This window comes from Pseudorasbora parva, chromosome 1, assembly GCF_024679245.1.
Source record: "Pseudorasbora parva isolate DD20220531a chromosome 1, ASM2467924v1, whole genome shotgun sequence".
In the NCBI taxonomy this organism is placed as follows: domain Eukaryota; kingdom Metazoa; phylum Chordata; class Actinopteri; order Cypriniformes; family Gobionidae; genus Pseudorasbora; species Pseudorasbora parva.
In genome coordinates this window covers 7,079,324-7,101,490 of record NC_090172.1, presented here as the reverse complement: position 1 = coordinate 7,101,490, position 22,167 = coordinate 7,079,324, and the positions used below count along the sequence as shown (strand labels likewise).

General features: G+C 40.5%; 1 protein-coding gene across 8 annotated transcripts in view; it reads right to left on the bottom strand.

The window, feature by feature from the left end:
• mrvi1 (murine retrovirus integration site 1 homolog) overlaps positions 1–22,167 on the bottom strand; it is an 80,174-nt gene that overhangs the window by 33,468 nt on the left and 24,539 nt on the right. For all 8 annotated transcript variants that reach the window (XM_067413490.1, XM_067413235.1, XM_067413399.1 and 5 more), the window contains 4 exons: positions 20,153–20,196; positions 6,117–6,222; positions 4,890–5,013; positions 3,203–3,686 (listed from right to left, as the gene is read on the bottom strand). In XM_067413490.1, coding sequence (XP_067269591.1) covers positions 3,203–3,686; positions 4,890–5,013; positions 6,117–6,222; positions 20,153–20,196 — 758 coding nt within the window. The remainder of the gene's footprint in view (positions 1–3,202; positions 3,687–4,889; positions 5,014–6,116; positions 6,223–20,152; positions 20,197–22,167) is intronic.

Below are 22,167 nucleotides of genomic sequence, written 5' to 3'. Positions count from 1 at the left end.
AAACAAATGTTGTTTTAGTGAATGTCTTATAAGGGAAGAGAAACTGAACAGTGTTTACATGTTGTGAAAGACAGAGAATTCACATTTGAGTCATTATGATTGTACAGAGAAAAATAGACTCCTCATTAGTAATAAGCACAACAAAAAAACCTGCATCACTCATCCCACACATCTTCGTAGCATTGGAATCGCATTAGTGACTAATAAAATAATGGCTGGAGAGGCCACTGCATCTACATTTTCAGTTAGTTTTTATATTTTCTGAAGAAAATGCGAGTGGTGCCTGTACAAAACTCACAATGTTATGGTTGCTAGGATGTTGCTATGCAGTTGCTAAAGTGTTCTGAGAAAGTTGCTGTGTGGTTGCTAGACAGTTCTAGGTGGTTGCTAGGGTGTTGGTTACTTTCTGGGTCATGTCAAAGGATCCCACATAAAAGTCGAAATGGACAGGTTTCCACCAAGGTTGCCGATTTTCTATTAATATGAACAATCAGAATTTTGCAAAAGCCATTTCTGATAAAACAGTGTTTCCACGAGAATGATGCAGAATATAAAGGCACATTTATTAGTTCAATACAATGAACTGTTTTCAGAATTCTTTGAACTTGGAAACAACCAGAGCAATATTTAAGATGCTATGCAAATATATTTGTTGGTTTATATAAGCCCCTTTCACACATCCCTATCATACACCCGGTGCAATGCGGTGCCAAGTGTTTTTTTGCTAGTTTCAGCCAGACGCAGATATCATTTTCACATCCGGCGTCACGTTGTTTAAATAGCAAATGCACTCTGGCACATCAAACTTTTTTAAATGTTAAAAAAAATAAAAGAAAGGATTTCTCTCTGGGAAGCGTTCAGTCTTTCTGCTTGCAAATTCCACCAAGTAAACAGCGAATCCGCCATGGTACGACCGCAACTGACTTTTAAAACGAATGGGAGATGAGACTCTGATTGTTTGATTGCATGTTATGCCTAAAACACACCCATGATTCATTAAGAGACTAGGTCCAACCCTTTCGCACCATTTGGACACTTTCCCTGTCGTTCAACTAGCAAAAGTGGATTCGGACACCCCCTAAGTGGTGCCAAGCCATGCGCTTCAGACCATGCTCTTAGATCATTAAAACAGGGCCCAGAGTCTTTACCGGTAAATTACCTTTAAGAGATCAAGTGTGAACAGGACCTTTTCAAAAAAAGTAGTAATATTAAAAGTAAATTACAGGTAGGATGCTGTGTGTGAACAAAAAAAAGAGAAGATTATCTGTATGAGCACATACAATGTCAGAACGTGCTGACGTAAGAAGTCTGCTCTGGGCCAATCATAATGTGACGTGATTACTCTGCGCTAGATGAACACATTTGACCATTGTGCCACGCCTCGCAGCTTTTTCAGCATGTCACGCTCGAGACTCAGCCTATAAAGATACAGGCAAATAAAGATCATTTCCGGTGACTGACATCACATAATTTGCAGGTATCTTAGCGCTGATGAATGAATGGTCTCGTAACAGTAAAAAAGCCAGAATGCTGTTGCTTGTGTGAACATAATATTTGTGTATTAACTGGCAAAATCATTCTGGTAATTTACTGGGATTACTGTGTGAAAGGGGTTAGTCGTCTCTAAAGTAATTATTCAGTCAGATGAAGTTAGCTTCAGAAGTCCTTCTGCATTAAGGAATTTATTCAATAAATGCGTTCTGCATGTCTCATTACAGAAATCGATTTTTATCTGCATCAACCAAAGTGTGTTTTTTAAATTACATCTTGCTGTTTTCATTCAGCATTTTTTTAAACAATATCCCAAACCATGCATTAAAATGACGATAGAAATGACTGATTCTGGTCTTTAAAAATGTTTAATTGCCTGTTAGGTCAGGACTCTCAAAACAGCATCAATGGAAGCGCAAGAAAGATTGACGTATTTTCAGGGATGTCGCTTTTGTGAACCCTTACTGGTCTTACTCCTAGATCACGGGTATCCAATCTTGCTCCTGGAGTGCAAGCGTCCTGCATAGTTTCGATCAAACTTGCCGAAACACACCTGCCTGTAAGTTTTCAGTAAGTTCCAGAGGACCTTGGTTATTTGTTTCAGGTGTGTTAAATTGAGGTTGCAAGTAAACTCTGAAGGAAGGTGGCCCTCCAGAAACAGGATTGGATACCCCTGTCTTAGATCACAGAAAAATACTCACATCCCTCCCTCCATTGGCAGTGTATAGCCCTATTCGGACAGGATTAGATTAACATGGGGACGTCGGGGTAAAGTCATTTTACCTCAGGACGTCTGTTATATTAATGGTCAATTCGCACAGGATTAAGACATCTCAGTAAAACTAGCAGAAGTGGGAGGAGTAACTCGCTTTACACACCACGGTAACCTCCGTGTCGTCATGTGCGTATGACATTGCTGTTATCATGTGAGCAAACACATGAGCGCCAGTCTGAACTCTGTCTACAATATAATGTTTGTTTTAATAAACAGTTAGATCCAGTCTAACGATTCTGATTGGATTGTGTTGGTAATAGACACTTTCCTAGAGCTAAAATAAGTGTTGTGCCTCTAATAAGTGCTTTTGATCTTCTTTTTGTTTTAAATCATATGCGGAAAATACTGGAGGTTTGCCACAGAGTTGTCCCTCCACCTACAATGCAACCGAAGGATTCAAGCACCTCAAAGAATGCAAAATGCCTTTTTAAAAAAACTTTTAAAAAGGAAATTATGGAATTTTACCTCACATTTTTACAGCGGGTCTATTCGAACGGGATTAGTATTACCCCAGGTCATTTTTCCGGACCTTTTTACAGAAGGTAAAAGTCTTGGTAATCTTTACTGACATTGTCCGTAATGACTACCGAGATGGCACATTCGGACGGGACTAAAATCACAGAGAACCACTGGTAATAATTACTTTACCTCCACGTCCCCATGTTAATCTAATCCAGTCTGAATAGGGCTTATGACAACCAAAACACTGGAAAGGATGCATTCCTTAAATGGGAAAACATTGAGTCCAGGTCAAAAGGAGGAAGGATAATAACAGGTGCTTGGCAAATGATTCCAAAGGTGTAGTAAAATTCAGTAAACAATGTGTTTTTATCAATATATATATCTAAGGTGCACCGCCCTTTGTGGACACTGAATCAGTACCAGATTAAATGATATGGTTCCACAAAGTGTTTGATAATAATGTATATAACTCACCCCTGGAGTGTCAGTGAGATCAGCGGCTTGGACACTTGGACACTTTGATGTGTCGGAGTCCCTTGTTTTGGGTTCCTCTTGAGTCTCACTGTTCCCTGTCCTTGCTTGACTCTTTCCACTGTCCTCAGATTCCTCTGGACTCCTCCCAGTGCAATCTGACTCCTCAGGTCCCTCTTGACACCTCCCGGTATCCTCTACTGGGTTTTCTCCTGATGAACTGAATCCTTGGTTATCACAATCTTCCACTGACTTGGAAGACTGTCCTTGGTTCAAAAGCTTTAATGCCTCTGTTCTAGCGCAACAGTCTGATTTTTGGCACCTCCCAGAACTCTCTGTTTGTCCTCTGCTGTTTTGTAGCTCAGTTCCTTGACATCCAGCCTCTTCTTTATTCAGACTCCTGCACACTTCCTTGTTGGTGGCTAAGGTGCTCTGACTGGCCTCTGACTTTGGGAAGAAGCTGTCACTGCTTGCTGGCCGGTCTAAACTATAGAAAAGCAATAAACAAAAGTCACTTGAGAGAATATAGCCAATTCAATATAGAGCAACACAATAATATACTACTTATGAAAGAAAGTATGAGTAGTATCTGCCCATAGCGAACCTAATGCAATGATATTAGGTGTTTGCAGGACATTGCTAGGGTGTTGCTATGCAGTTGCTTTGGGATACTATAAGGTGCTTCTTAACTAGGATGCTCTGTAGTAACTAGGGTGTCCTATTTGTTGCTAGATATTTATCAGGGTGTCCTGAGAGGTTGCTTGGTGGTGTTTTAGAAAATGCAAAAATAGCATTGAGTTGTTCTGGTGCCAGTGCTGGGTAGCAATTGATTATATGTAATCTAAATTATGCAATTAGATTTCAAAGATTAAAGCCACACTATGTAATTTTTCGCCACTAGAGGTCACCTATTCAAAACAAAGGCGAGATTGATGACGCCGAGATTGAGCGCGTATTCATGGAAGATGTCATCTTCACCTCACAGCCGATGGAAAAGATTCAGACGGGACATGTTCATGATTAATGTTACTGTAGAATGAGGCAGAGCAGAGTGCTGTGGGAGCTTTTAAATTGTCCTTTCTTAAATCTAAAACTTCTTATGTATGTTCGAAAATGATATAATTACATTGAAAATTGAGAGGCCATGCTGCATAAACTATTTAATCATTTTTTGAGTTTTAAATACAAATCTATTTTAATTTGACATATTTCTTTTAATTAATTCTTACTTTAATTTATAATTAATAATAAATTATTACCTTTTCTTCAACTCGGGAACTTCCTACAGTTCCTTCACCAAAGCTCTGACGTCATGTAATGTTTAATGCTCTTCATGTTGTTGATATCAAATTTTCAACACAGTTTTCCCCTTATTTTTATATAAACTTGGTGCAAGATTAACATATTCAAATATATTTATCCCGGTCCCTAAATATTTGTACGAATACAGAAAAATAATAGTGGAAAGAGACATTTCCTATTGCATTACACAAGACGAGTGTGTCCTTGGGGTTTTCGGTTCACGCTAAAAGTTGGGAGTCAAAGTAATTCATTGGGGCCACGGTGGGTGACAGTATAAACTCTGGTTCCTGCACTGTCTCACCTCATGCTGGATCATCTTTGTGTGAGGATTTTACATAAACACACACAAGCCTTGTCCTGTAAGAAGTAGAGGAATGTAAACACTGACCCAGCTACATTCTCCTGTCTGTTGTGTGGCGTGGGCTCTTCACAAGCTGACGGTTCCGGTAAGGAGCTCTTATTACAGAGTACAGCAGGATGCTGTAGGCCAATGGCTCCCACAGATGGAAGACCTGATGGAGAGGAAACAATACTGTTAAGCAGACAAAGAAATGTCTCAAATACCTCAATTAGGTCTGATGAACTTATTTCAATTACAATTAGACATGAATATTAAAAGGTAAGATCAGATGTTATTATTATTGGACATTTAGATACATTTGTAAGAAAGAAGTCCATGTGACAGATACCGTATGGGGCTTCAGGGTTTTCCTCCCTAAATCTGGACCATTTTTATATTTAGCTTAAAATAAGTATCTACAAAAAAATAATAATAATAATGAAATAAAAAACAATGTACTACATAATAATCAAAAATGATCTTGTTCGAAGTTTATGTTGCCTTTCCTTGCAATCTATAAATAATTTCCCCAATTGTAACAATTATGTTTATTTTGAAATGGCCTTAACATGCAATAGGCCTAATGCTAAATGTAGTTGAGAAAAAAACAAAAAAACCTTTTCACAAACCTTTCTTGAACGTTCAGAGTCATATATGTGTGACAGATTTCTGCAGTGAAAGTATCAATCTATTTTGCTGACTGTGTTTCTGCTACTGTTGTTAAAATAACCAGTTTATGGTTGTAGATAAAATGTATATATGTATGTATAAATGTAGATGTATGTATAAATGTATGTATAAATGTAGATCTTAAAGTGGTGCTTTAGCAGGAGAGAGAAGCAACAGGCACGGCATGGAAAGGGCTTGAATGAAGCGCGTTTGGCTCTACAGTATATAATTATATTAGAGGATCATTACTATAAACGACCCTGTGGGCTTGTGATGTGAACCGCTCTGTTGTTTTAATGCGCTGCTCACTTTTAACTAGAAACGGTAAAAATCTTGATAAAGTTGGTTCCGGTTGAAACCAGCCAATTGAATATACCTGCTCTACCATTTACAAAAGTCTCAAACTGTGGTAAACAACTCAAACATCAGATTCCAGACCAAACAGCTCTCTACTCTTTCTGTATGCCAACACATTTATTATTTCAGATGGAACATCTGAGGCAAACTTGATATATCTTTGAATCATAACAGAGCGCACCAAAGCAATGAGAGTGCAACCGCCAAACACAGTTAGGGCAGAACAATCTAATGGCATTCAGACATTACCTGCAGACAAGGGCCCAGAACAAACACTGACAGTGTGTTTCAGCCAAAGCTCAGATGCTGAACCAGGGTCCTGAACTAGGAGGGTTGCAGCTGGCTTTTTGCTGACCTTAACAAAAAGAGAGAAAAAACACAATATAGACGTATTCAATGATGATATTCTGCCAGAAAAAAATCAAGAATCTTTCCTCTGTTCTGTTGTGCAATGTGTGTTATTATCTTATCAGAAAAGGCCATTCAAAATATCACTGGCAATTAAAAGATGATATCAAGTGATGATATATTTCCCTAACACTTTGTCTAAAATAAGAGTGTGTTCCTTAGTTCTGCGAGGAAGCGATAACAATTTTTTTCCACACTCTCACAGGATTTGCACTACAATGATTTATATTGGCTTGATTTTGATGGGAATGTATGAATCAGGAAAAGAGAACTCCAAAAGCTCTCAAATGTTTCTTTAAGATAGCAATGAGATTGAATGGATTTCAAATTATTATTATTTCTGCTCTTGAGTTTTTACTACTGAGAAAATAACCCATTAAACGCACACGTCTCCTAAAACGTTTCAGCAAAAATCTCAATAAAGTCTCAAACATACTTAGATTTGACAATTTCTGCAACAAAATTGTTTGCAAGTCTGCAACGAAAACTCAAAGTTTTCAATGTGAACTGAATCCAATCAAGTCTTGTGCCATTTACATTCATAGCTCTATGCCCTTGCTGTAAATAACTATGAATTACCCTTATTGCTAATATAAGAAAATGAAAACTTCTTTATGTCTCTCATGAAACAGTAAACTTTGAGCAATAAAATAAGCATCTTGCACATCATGCTCCAGACATGTTGAGCTCTGGTGCTCATGTGGGTCATGCAGGTTTAAGTCCAGCCTACAATGTCTTTGATTCCTCTCTCACCAACTATTTTCATTCTCTACTAAATTTGACCAATTCTATTACAACATATGCTTTCAATGCAAAATTGTAGACAGTTAGTTCATGTGTTCCAGACCTCAAGTCTAGATTATTGTAATGGTTTACTGGGTGGTTGCCCTGCACGCTTAATAAGCAAACTCCAGCTGGTCCAAAACGCAGCAGCTAGAGTTCTTACAAGAACCAGGAACAGGACCATATTAGCCCAGTTCTGTCAACACTGCATTGGCTCCCTATTAAACATCGTACACATTTAAAATCTTGCTTATTACTTAAAAAGCACAAAAGGGTTTAGCTCCCCAGTACTTGAGCGAGCTCAACGCAATTCAGTCTTTCACGTCTATTACGGTCTTAAAATTCTGGCCAGTGGATAATACCAAGAATATCAAAATCAACTGCAGGCGGTCGATTCTTCTCCTATTTAGCACCTAAACTCTCTAACAGTCTTCCTAGCACTGTTCGGAAAGCAGACACACTGTCAGTTTAAATCTAGACTAAATGGGTTATTTTAAAGGGGTTATTCTATCTCTTTAAAGGATTATTTCACCGATTAGCATATGGCTTTGTATCAGTAGAAACCCTGGAGTATATTCGAATGATCGTTTTCTCAGTCTAAAAATAATTAATTTTCCCAAATTAAAAAATAATTTCACATTTCTACTACATTAATGACCCAGTTTAAATACAGATTAATCTTCCCAGCGCTAAAGTACCCCTTTAACCTGGCATATACATAGATAGAACATTATCAATTTCTGTCAGTTCACGAGTTCACACTTACATATAATTAAAGGGAGTAAAGCTTTAAAGCGTATTCGGTGTGCTATCGAGGGGAAGGGCTCAGAGCTTGGAATTTGGCCCTAACCCAGAGTGCTCCTCCTGTGTAAAGAAGGGGTGGTGGAGGGATGCTGATAAACTGTCAAAAAAACAGAAGTAAGACTGCTGTATATATATCGGATCCAGATCAGATGGTGGACTTGCACCTAGACACGACCACAAAGCAACCCTGAAGTATCAGAAGAGACTGTGGCATGACAGTCAGTGGCACTGATCCTCAACAAACCTGTCTCCATACACCAGCAAGATGAATCTGATCTTCAACCAAATGGAACTGGATAAATACTCTGAATGGTCCGATTTGACTTCTGACCTGTAATGCAGCCTGAATCATAATCAGACACTGTTTGTTCATTGGTCAGAGGAAAACTGACACCCGAACTGAGCCTGGTTTCTCCCAAGGGTTTTTCTCCATTCTGTCACCTGATGGAGTTTTGGCTCCTTGCCACGGTCACCTTTAGCTCTTGGCTTGCTTAGTTGGGGTCACTAAAAATATTCAACAATATTATTGATCTCCCTCCATCACTGAGCTTACTTAAGCTTCAATATGCCACTATTTTCTTCTAGAGCTGCTGTACAGCCGAAACAAACTTTGTTGCATTATTTTTTGTTATCACTGTAACGCTTCTTTGAAACAATCTGTTTGACTTCCCTTGAATGTTTGGGGACGCAGTCGTATAAGACAGTTCTGGGAGGTAATAATACCAAACCACTTTGACAACAGACTTTGTTCAGGTATTTCAGAACAACTGAAACAGCCTTTTAGATGCTGTGCAACGAGATCGGTCAGCTGGTTGGTCATGCCACAAGTTATGCAGCAAGGTCTTTTTCATGCACATCGAGGAATTACTCGGTAAATGTATTTCCATCGTAGTTTATGCACATGTTTGTTATTGGATAAAACATTTATTTGACTCAGTTTATACATTTTTTTGTATTGTAATAATATTTCACAATTTTACTGTTTGATCAAATATATGCAGCCTTGGTGTAAGAGACTTCTTTCAAAAACACCTGGGTCAGATTCAATATTCAATATTAACCAAACTGTTCTCCAAAAAACACGACCCTATAGATCTTTTTTCAAGCATCTTATTATGACCAATATTTACATTTTAAAGTCATGCGCACTCTAGTGGGTGTAAAAATAATGACAGTCCTTTTGTAATGTTGCCATTCCTTTTCACAACACTTAAAAGACGTTTAGGGACTGAAGACACCAAGTGATGAAGTGTTTCAGGTGTAATTTTGTCCCATTCTTCCTGCAAACAAGTCTTAAGGTGGGCAACAGTACGGGGTCTTTGTTGTTGCATTTTGTGCTTCAAAATGCGCCACACATTCTCTATTGGAGACAGGTCGGGACTGCAGGCAGGCCAGTCAAGTACCCGTACCCTCTTTCTCCACAGCCAGGACTTTGTAATGTGTGCAGAATGTGGTTTTGCATTGTCTTGTTGAAATATGCATGGACGTCCCTGGAAAAGATATCTTCTTGAAGGCAGCATATTATGCTCCAAAATCTCTATGTACTTTTCAGCATTAATGGTGCCTTCACAGAAGCTTTGCAAGTTACCTTTGCCAAGGGCACTGACACAACCCCATACCATGACAGACCCTGGCTTTTGGACTTGTTGCTGGTAACAGTCTGGATGATCCTTTTCTTCTTTGGTCCGGAGCACACGGCGTCCATTCCTCCCAAAAAATACCTGAAATACTGATTCATCTGACCACAGTACACATTTCCACTGTGTGATGGTCCATCCCAGATGCCTCCGAGCCCAGAGAAGTCGACGGCACTTCTGGACACTGTTAATATAAGTCTTCCTTTTGGCACAGCACAGTTTTAACTGGCATTTGTGGATGTAACTACGTATTGTGGTACTTGACAAAGGTTTGCCAAAGTAGTCCTGAGCCCATGTGGTGATATCGCTTATAGATGACGATTCTTGATGCAGTGCCGCCTGAGGGATCGGTGATCACGGTTGTTCAGCTTAGGCTTGCGGCCTTGTCCTTTACGCACTGAAATTCCTCCAGATTCCTTGAATCTTGTAATTATGTTATGCACTGTTGAATGTGAAATATCCAAATCTCTTCCTATCTTTCCTTGAGGAACATTGTTTTTACACATTTCAATAATTGTCTCACGTATTTGTTGGCAAACTGGCAATCCTCGGCCCATCTTTGCTCCTAAAGGATTAGATCTTTCCTGGATGCTGCTTTTGTACCAAATCATAATTTCAATGGCCTGTTGACATCACCTGTTTTAAATCACATCATTATTTAACCCTTTTACCTCATTACTAGCCCTAAATTGCTCCTGTCCCAACTTTTTTTGAAATGTGTTGCAGGTCTGAATGACAGGAAAGGATGCATATTTACAAATGACATGAAGTTGACCAGACAAAACATGAAATATTTTGTGTTCATATTGTCTGCAATGAAATACAAGTCAAAGTAAATTTAGAAATCACTACTTTCTTTTTTTATTTGCGTTTTCCAAACTGTCCCAACTTTTTCTGATTTGGGGTTGTAAACCGATCTGGTGTTTACATGTGCTGAGGGACATGAGCGCAGCACATGCTGTCACGTCATGTAAGGACGCACACTCAAAAGTAATCGGGTCAAGTCGTTTACATGGTGAAATTAATAACGAGCATGGAATAGATTCAAGCTGTGCTGATTTTGCTCGTTATGTATTGGTTTACTAAAGAGGTAATTAACAAAACAGTGGAAGAGCACTAGCGTATTCTGAAAGCTTGTGTTATTATCAGCTATTACGGACATTTACAGTGAGATGGCTGAGACGAACGCCCGCCATCAGACAGAGAGAGCAAAACTGATATTTACTGAATGCAGAACGAACCTCGCAAAAGACTTTTAAAAAAGGCGGTTGAAATGAAATGCTGCGTGAGCTAAACCAATCAGCATGTTCAGCGCCCAAGTCCCGCCCTTGAAAGTTCCTGAACTAGTACTAAAAAGTACTAGCACGGGAGCAGGCCCATTTGGAGGGGGAAATATTGACCAGGAACTTCATTTAGACCCTGGTCAAAAGAGTCGAGTCCTGAGTCCCGAGTCCTGTGGTCGAAAGAGTACCACTGGAGTACCACCCCAAAGTTCATAGTTCCTGAGGAAAGTTCCTGCGGTAAAGATGTGGCCAAATGTAACAATCCTTATGTAAGATTGTGGCCAAAACTGGTACTGCAGGTGTATTCCCCAAAAATACCCCAATAGGAGCACAACTTTAGAAAATGCTCCTCTGCGTTGTATTTCATAAATTAAAATAGTGTCGATATTTTAGGGGCGCAACTTTAGTAAACCTTGGGTCGTATTCCAAGGAAGTGACAAACGATCTATATAGGCGTATGGGTTGGAGGACATGTTGCTTAAACAATATCATAATGAACAACACTACTACAACAATCTAAAAAAAAGCATAGTTTTGATATATGCATGTTAGGATAATGACTGGGCACTCTAAATGATTTCAGTGATCCATCATTCATACAGTGAGGCGAGACAGCAGGAGTCCTGCAGCCCGTTCCCCCGCTGAGCATGACATGTCGATGAATATTGCAGTGTAATCGAATCACCCTGATTATTTCCTGCTGGCTATGAGTCTATTTGTGAGCTTTCTCTCTCTCTCCCTGTGGTCAGTGAATGCTCTATTCTCACTGACTGTTTCTATTTTTAACTGGCCTTTGACTGTCACCACTAAGAGCTCAACTCTTATACATTTTGAGGAGGATGGAAGGCCATCTCAGTGGCAGGTCCCTCCGGGTCCCTGATGACCTCAGCGTTACCTCATGGCAAAAGCTCTGACGCGGCTGCATGAGAAAAGTGCATGTTCTGCCCCCCCCTCCCTTCAGCGGTTATGTAACACAGATACAGTGAGCCAGATTTGCTGAAAGTTCGGTTGCGTGAAAGAGGAAGTGGTTGCTATACAGTCACTGTAAATCATTTGAGAAACAGGCGATTCAGGTGAGCATCACCAAAAACCTGCCATGAACAGCATCTAACTGGCGAAATTGGATTTCTTCATCCTTTTGGTGAACAAAAGAAAACCTTTCCAACGAATACAATGAGGTAGAAAAGTATTGGACCACTAGTGGAAATGTTCTTTTTAAATTAAATATACATTTCACTATTTAAACTGTCTTCTCAGCAAAAAAACAAGTAAAAAGTTAAATGAAAAATGCTCACAAATTCTAAAACATATGCACACTGAAGATGTTAAATGGTGTACAATAAATAATAGACTTTATTAAAAACAAACAAACAAAAAAAAATTAGCACTTTAGTTTAGGGTCTATTTCTCACTGTTAACTAGTTGACATGCATATTACTAGGATATTGGCTGTTGATTAGTACTTATGAAGCAAAAATTATTGCCTATTGCGGCATGAGCATATTCTACATCCCTTAATCCTACCCAATACCTAAACTCAACTACCCATAACACTTTATTTTACAGTGTCCTTGTTACATGCTGTATGTTAGATGTACTTATAATAGTACACTCTAAAAAATGCTGGGTTAAAAACAACCCAAGTTGGGTTGAAAATGCACCGACAATTGGGTTGTTTTAACCCAATGGTTGATTTGTTCTTACCCAGCAATTGGGTTGTCTTAAGCAACATTTAACCCAACCACTGGGTTAAAACAACTCAACCACTGGGTTAAAACAACTCAACCATTGGGTTAAAACAACTCAATTGTTGGGTCGGTGCATTTTCAACCCAACTTGGGTTGTTTTTAACCCAGCATTTTTTAGAGTGTAATAATAGAAAATTATGTATAATTACATGCAACTAACCCTCAACCAAACCCTAATCCTACCCTAACCTTATAGTAAGTTATTTATTTTTACTCTGTACTTGTTTAGAGTATTAATTTAACTGGACCCTAATCTAAATTGTGGCCAAAAAATTTTTTTTACATCAAAGAATGAACCTAAGGGTGTGTTTACATGATAGTAAACTTTTTTAACTAAAATCTGAAAACTTTGTATGTGTTTTGGCCATTCGTTTACATGGCAACAGCATTTTGGGGGCATGAAAACACACTTTTGGAAACGATACCGTTACCATCATAAACTACAAAAAAGATTTTGTGAAAACGGTGATGTCATGCGCATAAGTATTACATGTTTAGTCTATAGGCGCGAAATGTTTCTTTGCAAAATCGCCATATCTACTGGCCTGGCAGCTTTTATACGTTTTGTGGAACAGTGTGAATGATACACAAAAAATGCTAAGGAAAACCTTTTATGTTTTTAGTGAATCATTGTCAAGTAAACGTATAAATACACTGGGTTAAATCAAAACCATTTTTTGGGGGGGTTATATCAGGTATAAATAGCTGTTCATTTTAGGTTACCAATTTTTGGTTTATTTTTTAGCTTTAATGACAGCAGCATGCAATCTGACATAAACAGCACAAGTCTGTGTAACATCTGATGCTCTTGTTGTCCTGCATGATTTAAGAAGCATCCAAAGAGCAGCTTGAGCTTCAGTGAAAACAAGAACATCTGACCGTCTGTCACATGATCAATATCACAAATATGCTTATTATATAGCGACCCAGAAATAGTGCAGAGTCTAAAACTTTGTTTATGTCAATGATTAAATTAGATGACGATTGAATGCCGGATTTTAAATGTGGTCTCAGACTTTTGAACCCCACCGTACCAGAATGTGTGTAAATTTATACATCATAAAAGTGCATTTCAGGCCATCAGATTCTACATTTTAATACACAAAATAATGTCACTCATCCTAGGAAACCATGTTGTGGGCTTTAAAGTGTCTCTCTGGAAGTGTCAGCCACATGCTCTTGTCTCAGGAGAACAAATCAATCCATGCAAAGAAAAACTTGCTGTAACTCTACCTGATTGGCCAACAAGGATGAAAGATGCTCTCTCAACAGGACACTATTTCCTTTAAAGCCCTCTTTGTATTTGTGCTGTTGTTATTTTTCCTCAAAGCTCCAAAATCGTCAGCGTCCTCTCTCTTTTCCTCTCCCTGACTTTTTTTCCCTGCACAAGCCTCCCTGTGACTCCTGGGAGCTTTGACCATTTAAGGAGAAGCCTTCTCGTGCTTCTCCGGGCTGCTACTGCTGTGTGTGTGTGTGTGTGTGTGTGTGTGTGTGTGTGTGTGTGTGTGTGTGTGTGTCGGTTTCTGCCTGATGCACCAATAAGCTGCAGCTGAAGAATGAGTCTGTCCTTTTCAGCCTGTATGTTTTGGACCTCTGCCTCTCAGATTTAGATTTAGTTACTAAAATTTAATGGATGAGTAGGAAACTGGTTTGTCTTCTGCACTCTGTTAATGACAGTAATCTACATTCTTTCCCTCATGGACACAAGTTTAACAAGAAGCATCTGAACTTCAGCAAAAACATGCCACTTCAGAGAAAGTGATGAAGATGTTTTGTAACTACAAATATTGTGTGACATCTGCCTGGTTAAACCAGCTATACATTATATAGACAGTATATCAGAAAATATTAATACATTATGCAACTATAAAGTAAAAGTAAAGGTAAATTCTTCAAACTTTTGATGTGTCATGTTGTTGTGTGGTTGCTAAAGTTCTCAGGCTGGTTTCTAGGATGTTCGAGTGGGTTCTAAATGGCAGCTTATTGGCCCAAGACACAAATCTCATTTTGGCCCCGAGATACGACTCGGTGCAAGTCTTGCATTTTATTTACCAGAAAATGAATGTGCCCCTATTATGCTATTTTTATATATGGCATTTCTCAGTGACACACTACTTTGAGGTACATTATGAGATGTTGAAACTTTAATTTATGCGTTAATGACTGATGAACAAACGGTTATAGAGCAAATCTTGCTTAATTTTTTTTCTTTACTCAAAGTAGTAAAAATGACAGAAAATCTGCATTAACAGACACAGTTTTAGGTAATATTGGGCAATATCTGATTTGCAGAATATTTCAGTAAAACAGTAATAATGTACGATTGTGCCACACCTGCCAATAGCCGATGACTTAAGAAAAATTACCGGCCATAAAAGGCCATCTTTGTCTGGCCATGATAGTTTAGTTTAGTTTATTTAATGATTTAACAGGGACCATACACAAAACAAATGCCGTGCAGGGTTAGCTAAGATAGCTAATTTGCATCTGCAGTCCCTGGGCAGGATGATGTTACATACAATTACAGCATTCAATTATAATTTAAGAGAAAGAATAAACAACAACAACAACAAAATTCTAGATACCAGTGAAAATTTTAAATGCTCTATTCCAATTTCGATACCACAGCTAAAACTACTAGCCTAAATAATATAAATTATAACAAAAATTAATAAAGACAAGTAAACAGTCTGTGATACAATGACACATAAATTAAACAGTGCGATTCAGGTAGGTTTTTCAGATAGGTCTGACAGTAGTTTTCAGGTAGAGAAATTAAATAATCAAATGTAAAATAGCACTGCATAGATTAAACTGATTAATCCTTAGTTAAAAGGCTTTAGTTAAAACATTTATTTAGTAAAGAGCTGTTAGTGTTTTTAAAGGGGTGGTTGATTGCCCTTTTTGTCACAACACAGAGAACACACAGGCAGGTAAATGATAAAGATGTTTATTAAAGCAGAGTGTGGGGAACAGCGGGAACTAGGCAATGGGAAGTGGGTGGTGACTTGCTGGATGTATGGTGACTTAGCTGGTGAAGATTCAGGTTGATATTCCTTGCAGTTGATGATGGAGATGAAGAATGGTGATTGGGAACCAGGCAGAGGGACTGAAGACAGGAGTAGAGACAATCACAGGTAAGTAGAGATGTAATGAGTCTGATGAGGAACAGTTTATACTGTGACGAGACCAGATAAGTGAATGGTGAACAGCAGGGAATATAAAAGTTAGGATGAGGTGCAGGTGCAGTGAGTCAGTACTGGTGATTGTGACATTACTCTCCTCTCCCTAGAGGCGCATCCTCACACCATAAGCTTGGGTGGTAGGGTGGGCACCCTGGAGGCTGACAAAGGTGTGACTCAGTGGAACAGGAAGCATCCAGGGCGGATCAGACAGCTCAGGGAGCCATGGCAGATCAGGAAGCTCAGGGGACCATTGGCGGATCAGGAAGCTCAGGGGACCATGGCGGATCAGGAAGCTCAGGGGACAAAGGCAGATCAGACAGCTCAGGGAGCCATGGCGGATCAGGAAGTTCAGGGGACCATGGTGGATCAGGAAGCTCAGGGGACCATGGCGGATCAGGCAGCTCAGAGGATAATGGTAGATCAGGAAGCTCAGGGGACCATGGCAGATCAGGAAGCTCAGTGAGCCATGGCGGATCAGGCAGCTCAGGGAGCCATGGTGAATCAGGCAGCTCAGGGAGCCATGGCGGATCAGGCAGCTCAGGGAGCCATGGCGGATCAGGCAGCTCAGGGAGCCATGGCGGATCAGGCAGCTCAGAGGAAAATGGTAGATCAGGAAGCTCAGGGGACCATGGCAGATCAGGAAGCTCAGTGAGCCATGGCGGATCAGATAGCTCAGGGAGCAATGGCAGATCAGACAGCTCAGGGAGCCATGGCGAATCAGGCAGCTCAGGGAGCCATGGCGAATCAGGCAGCTCAGGGAGCCATGGCGGATCAGGCAGCTCAGGGAGCCATGGCGGATTAGGCAGATCAGAGAGCCATGGCGGATCAGGTAGCTCAGGGAGCCATGGCGGATCAGGCAGCTCAGGGAGCCATGGCGGATCAGGCAGCTCAGGGAGCCATGGCGGATCAGGCAGCTCAGGGAGCCATGGCGGATCAGGCAGCTCAGGGAGCCATGGCGGATCAGGCAGCTCAGGGAGCCATGGCGGATCAGGCAGCTCAGGGAGCCATGGCGGATCAGGAAGCTCAGGGAGCCATGGCGGATCAGGCAGCTCAGGGAGCCATGGCGAATCAGGCAGCTCAGGGAGCCAAGGCGGATCAGGAAGCTCAGGGAGCCATGGCGGATCAGGCAGTTCAGGGAGCCATGGCGGATCAGGTAGCTCAGGGAGCCATGGTGGATCAGGCAGCTCAGTGAGCCATGGCGGATCAGGCAGCTCAGGGAGCCATGGCGGATCAGGCAGCTCAGGGAGCCATGGCGGATCAGGAAGCTCAGGGAGCCATGGTAGCAGGGGGCGGCAGTGGCTCAGTGGTTCATGTAGGTTGTCTACAAACCAGAAGGTTGGTGGTTCAATCCCCGGTTCCACTTGACCAAGTGTCGAAGTGTCCATGAGCAAGACACCTAACCCCAGCTGCTCCCGACGAGCTGGATGGCGCCTTACATGGCTGACATCGCCGTCGGTGTATGAATGGGTGAATGTGAGGCAAAAATGTAAAGCGCTTTAGATAAAATCAGTCCATCCATAGCTCAGGGAGCCATGGCGGATCAGGAAGCTCAGGGAGCCATGGCGGATCAGGCAGCTCAGGGAGCCATGGCGGATCAGACAGCTCAGTGAGCCATGGGGGATAAGGAAGCTCAGGGAGCCATGGCAAATCAAGTAGTTCGGGGAGCCATGGCGGAACAGGCAGCTTAGGGAGCCATGGCGGATCAGGAAGCTCAGGGAGCCAACGCGGATCAGGCAGCTCAGGGAGCCATGGTGAATCAGGCAGCTCAGGGAACCATGGCAAATCAGGAAGCTCAGGGAGCCATGGCGGATCAGGCAGCTCAGGGAGCCATGGTGAATCAGGCAGCTCAGGGAACCATGGCAAATCAGGAAGCTCAGGGAGCCATGGCGGATCAGGCAGCTCAGGGAGCCATGGTGAATCAGGAAGCTCAGGGAGCCATGGCGGATCAGGCAGCTCAGGGAGCCTGCTGGCGACAGCTGTTTAGATACAACCTCCATGGCCATGCAATCTGATCAGAGTCTGGAGCCATCACTGGGCTCTGAACGTCCTTGGACAATGAATGAATAAAGAGACAGGGTCTGGAAAAGGAGACTGGAGAATGGTAAACTTCCTTAAAGCAGTTTGAACAGAAGAAAAGGCAGGGTCCTTTACACTTGCTATTGGGGCCATGCTGTGCAAAACTGCTTTTCTGGTTCGAGGAAAGACAGAAGACTCAGTTGTAATGGTTATGATGGCTGGAGTGGATAAGGGTGGCTGTGGCTGAGTGGTGGTGGAGTCTTCGTCGACCTCACCAACGGTGAGGGAAGAACTACTCAACCACAGCACATATTCAATATACTGAGCCATAGAAAATGTTGCCTGTTGCTGGAAATGGCTGATGTAGTTGTTTATCTAACCCACACCAAAACACAGTATTAAGGGTGTCCTTCTTTCAGGTAACCAGGTGGGAAAGCTTGAGAAACTCCTCTACATAGTTCTTGATCAAGCAGCCATCCTGAAAACAGGTGATTAGGCGATCAGCGGGGTTAACATGGATGAGGCAAACTGCTTGCATGGGTTCCGTGTGGGAATCTGGAGGGCGTTCCGCACTGGGTTCAGCCGGAATCTGCATTGTTGGTCTGGTCTTCTGTCACAACACAGGGAACAGACAGGCAGGTAAGTGAAAAAGATGTTTATTAATGCAGAGTGTGGGGCGATGGGAAGTGGATGGTGACTTGCTGGATGTAGATGGTGACTTAGCTGGTGAGGATTCAGCTTGATATCCTTTGCAGGTGATGATGGAGACGAAGAATGGTGATTGGGAACCAGGCAGATGGACTGAAGACAGGAGACGAGATGATCACAGGTAGGTGGAGATGTAATGAGTCTATGATGAGGTGCAGGTGCAGCGAGTCAGTACTCTGGTGATTGTGACACTTTTTTCAAGATGTAAAACAAGTCGCTGATGTCCCCAGAGTGTGTATGTGAAGGTTCAGCCCAACAGATAATTTTTTTATAGCATGTTAAAATTGTCACTTTTTGAGGGTTTCCCTTTAAATGCAAATGAGCTGCAGCTCATTGGGTAGTGCTTCAAGAACTCCAGATAACAGCTCTGATTACCTCATGCAGACAGGCAATTAAACTGTTCAGCCTTTTATGTTTTAAACCGGAGTTGGTCAGGGATGGAGAGAGTCAAGAAGAAGTGACTACATTTAGATTGAGACAGGAGGTTTCTGAATGGTTAGTTGAGGAATTAATGTGGCTGATGTGGAGTTGATATCTTCAAGTCACTGATCAGCATATTCTGTCATGACAATCTCACCCCCTTTGTGGTGTGTTCCTGGAGGCAGGGTTTATGTAAATTTTAGGGTTTGTGATGTCACTAACCCATGTCACTAACTGGTTATAGTCCCTACCAGCTGTTTGTTGTAGACCTTAAAAGGTGAATCTTTAAAAGAAAATCTCTCCCATTGCTTTGAATTTTGAGCATTGTAACTTTGCAGATGCTGTTTATGCTCAAACACCAACATTAAACACTAACTAAAGTTAAAAAAAAATGAAATCATAATCAACCACCCCGAATATATAAATATATCAACATTTGGCGCTTGGCGAGTGATTGTTTTAGGCGCTGGTCAAGGATTTACATTTATGAAAATAAATTGTTCAAATTATTCTCAAGCTTTATAACATTTAATTGTGAAGAAATGGCTATTTTTGAAAAAAATTGCATAAAAAGTTTTTAAAAAATCCCCATTATTACGTAAAATACTACTCTAAAATTCAAGTGAAAAAAGGAATTAATTGGTATTAAAAGTGTAAACCCTAAAAAACATTCAGTTTTTCCCACCGCAATGCATTAGGGTTGCTAGGAATTTCTGGGCGGTTGCTAAGTCAAAATAGGCCTGTACTACATTTTGGTCACTATATAAGGCTCTGGCATATTTTTTAACAGTTAGTTTACCCAAAAATTAAAATAATCCCATAATTTTCTCACCTTCCATCCACCCTAGGTGCTTCTTTCAGCCGAACACAATCAGAGTTATATTCAAAAATATCCTGGCTCATATATACCTCGGATGGCTTGAGGGTGAGTACATTAAGGGATCATTTAAATTTTGGGGGGAACTAACCCAGTCTTTCTCTCACAATCTTTAGCACACATATATTCAATAATCTGCATGATTTTAAGCAGCATTTTGGTATTATTTATCAATAGAATGAATGTGCAGAATGAGTTACACACCAAAGTTTAGCAAACAACCCCTGAACCTAAGTATTATCAATAGTAACAGTAATGTTTATTTTAGCAAGCACAAATAATGACACAAAAAAGGCTGTAATCTGCTGTGGAGATACTTCAAGATTTAACGTAAAACACCACTGTCAATACTAAAAAGACAATAACGAAAAACAAACAAACTATATAATTAATATAAAGAGCTTTTTTATTTTTACCTTATTGCTGTGGTCCTCTGCTCGCGTGCACAGAAGCGAACCACCTGTTTGAAAGCAGCAAGAGAGAGCAGGCTTATTTGCAAGTCACGGGTCTGTCATGCAAATGCCCAAGTGTTAAAATGCACATTAAATAGTCGTCCATCTAACAGCATGACGCACCAAAGGAGGCGTTTCGCTTGATTGACAGCAGAGTTTTCAATACTTCTTTCAGCCTCTCTCTCTCCCTCCCACCCTGCCTCCATATCTAAGGGCAACAATAACCTGGCAACCATTTACATGAGGAGCTTGATCCTCTGGTTGAAAGCACTTGGCGAGGCACAGACTCATTGTTTCACTTCCTTTAGAAGCATGCATCAACTGGACAGCAGTAGCCGTACAAGGTTCAGTGATGCTCTACAAATAACGATAATCATTTATGCTAAGAAATTAGGGTTTCATCTCATCAATCAATGAAATAACCGTGTTTACAATTCATTGCCTGGGTTGAAGGCAGATAATGGTAAAATCGAGCCCCGTCGCTGGAACATTAATCACTGACATCTGCACTTTTAGTGCTTCGGGAGAAGAAAACAATGTTACATGTTATTTATTGCGAGGATAAGATGATGAATGCTGTCTTTCATTCATTTCGCTGCTTGAATGAAAGACAGACAGCGACTGATATGCTGACATTGCCTATTATAATGACTACAGCAATGCATTACAACTTTGCATGTGCTGGTAATGCACAAATTGATCCATTTGTATAATGTCGCTTTGGATTAAGTGCCTGCGAAATGAATAGACATCAATGTACAGTTATTTATTACCTGACCTAAAAAAAACTAAAACTAAAGACCTTGCAAAAAGAGGAACTTCATTAAAGATTACAAAACTTTTTTTAACCACACCACAACAGCTAAACGCAACACCAAATGCAAATGTCCTCCCAGAGGAACAGGCTTTTCTGTACGGTGTAATAATCTGGTAAATGTTTTGCATTGAGCCTCTCAGATATAAAACTTCTTTAGAACCGTGCTCAGTTCTGAGCATGTGCTTTATGGCATGCTGCAACATTTGCAAGTAATAAAAGCACACAAACATCCTCTGAGAGAGTAAGCATAAAATGTTTATGATGACATAATAATATTGAAAAATAATAATGTTAAAATATTTACATGTTTAATAGATCAATAATCAAACATTAATTTTATTTACTCATGTTGTTCCAAATCTGTATTCATTTATTTCTTGTGTGGAGTACAAAATGAGTCATCGTGAAATTTTTAATTCAATTTTTTTTCATTTTAAAGACCAAAAGATTTCTATTTAAAATAAATACTGTTCTTATGAATCTTCATTAAAGCCCCACTGAAGTGCCTTGAAACGGTGCAGCATTATTCAATGTGTTGACATCATTTCCACTGAAACAGGAAGACATGGTGGGACGTATCGAACAGCTCCTCCCCATTTTAAAAATAGCCAATAGCATTTAGTTTATATCTGTCACAATACAGGGTATGTGTAGCAGGCAGACAGACAGACAGATGAAGACTCAGAAGGTAAATATAATTCAAATATGAAGTTTCATAAATCCACACAGGCAAAGCTATCCAGATCAGGACACACCTAGAGAAACATCTAACGTGAACGTGACTGAACAGAGAATTATTGTGAGGGTTCGGCTTATATAGCAAATACAAATCAGAAAACGGTTAGTTTAAATTGTAATAATATTTCACAAACTGCTTTTACTGTAGTTTTAATCAAACAAATGCAGAAGAGAGAGAGAGAGACTGCCAGGCGGGCTGCATGGTCAGTCATATTACAGCATATCTGTTTCATTTGGCTTTGGACTACTCATTTGATAAGCAAATGCATTGCTTTTTGTCATCCACAAAATAAGCAGAGAGAAAAAGGCTGTATATGCACACTCACACAGACATCTGCTTTTGTTTAGTAAGCAAATAAGCACAACGACTTTCTATTCCACAAACAGTCTCCACTGATTAAACACGATTAAGGGCCTGTATCAC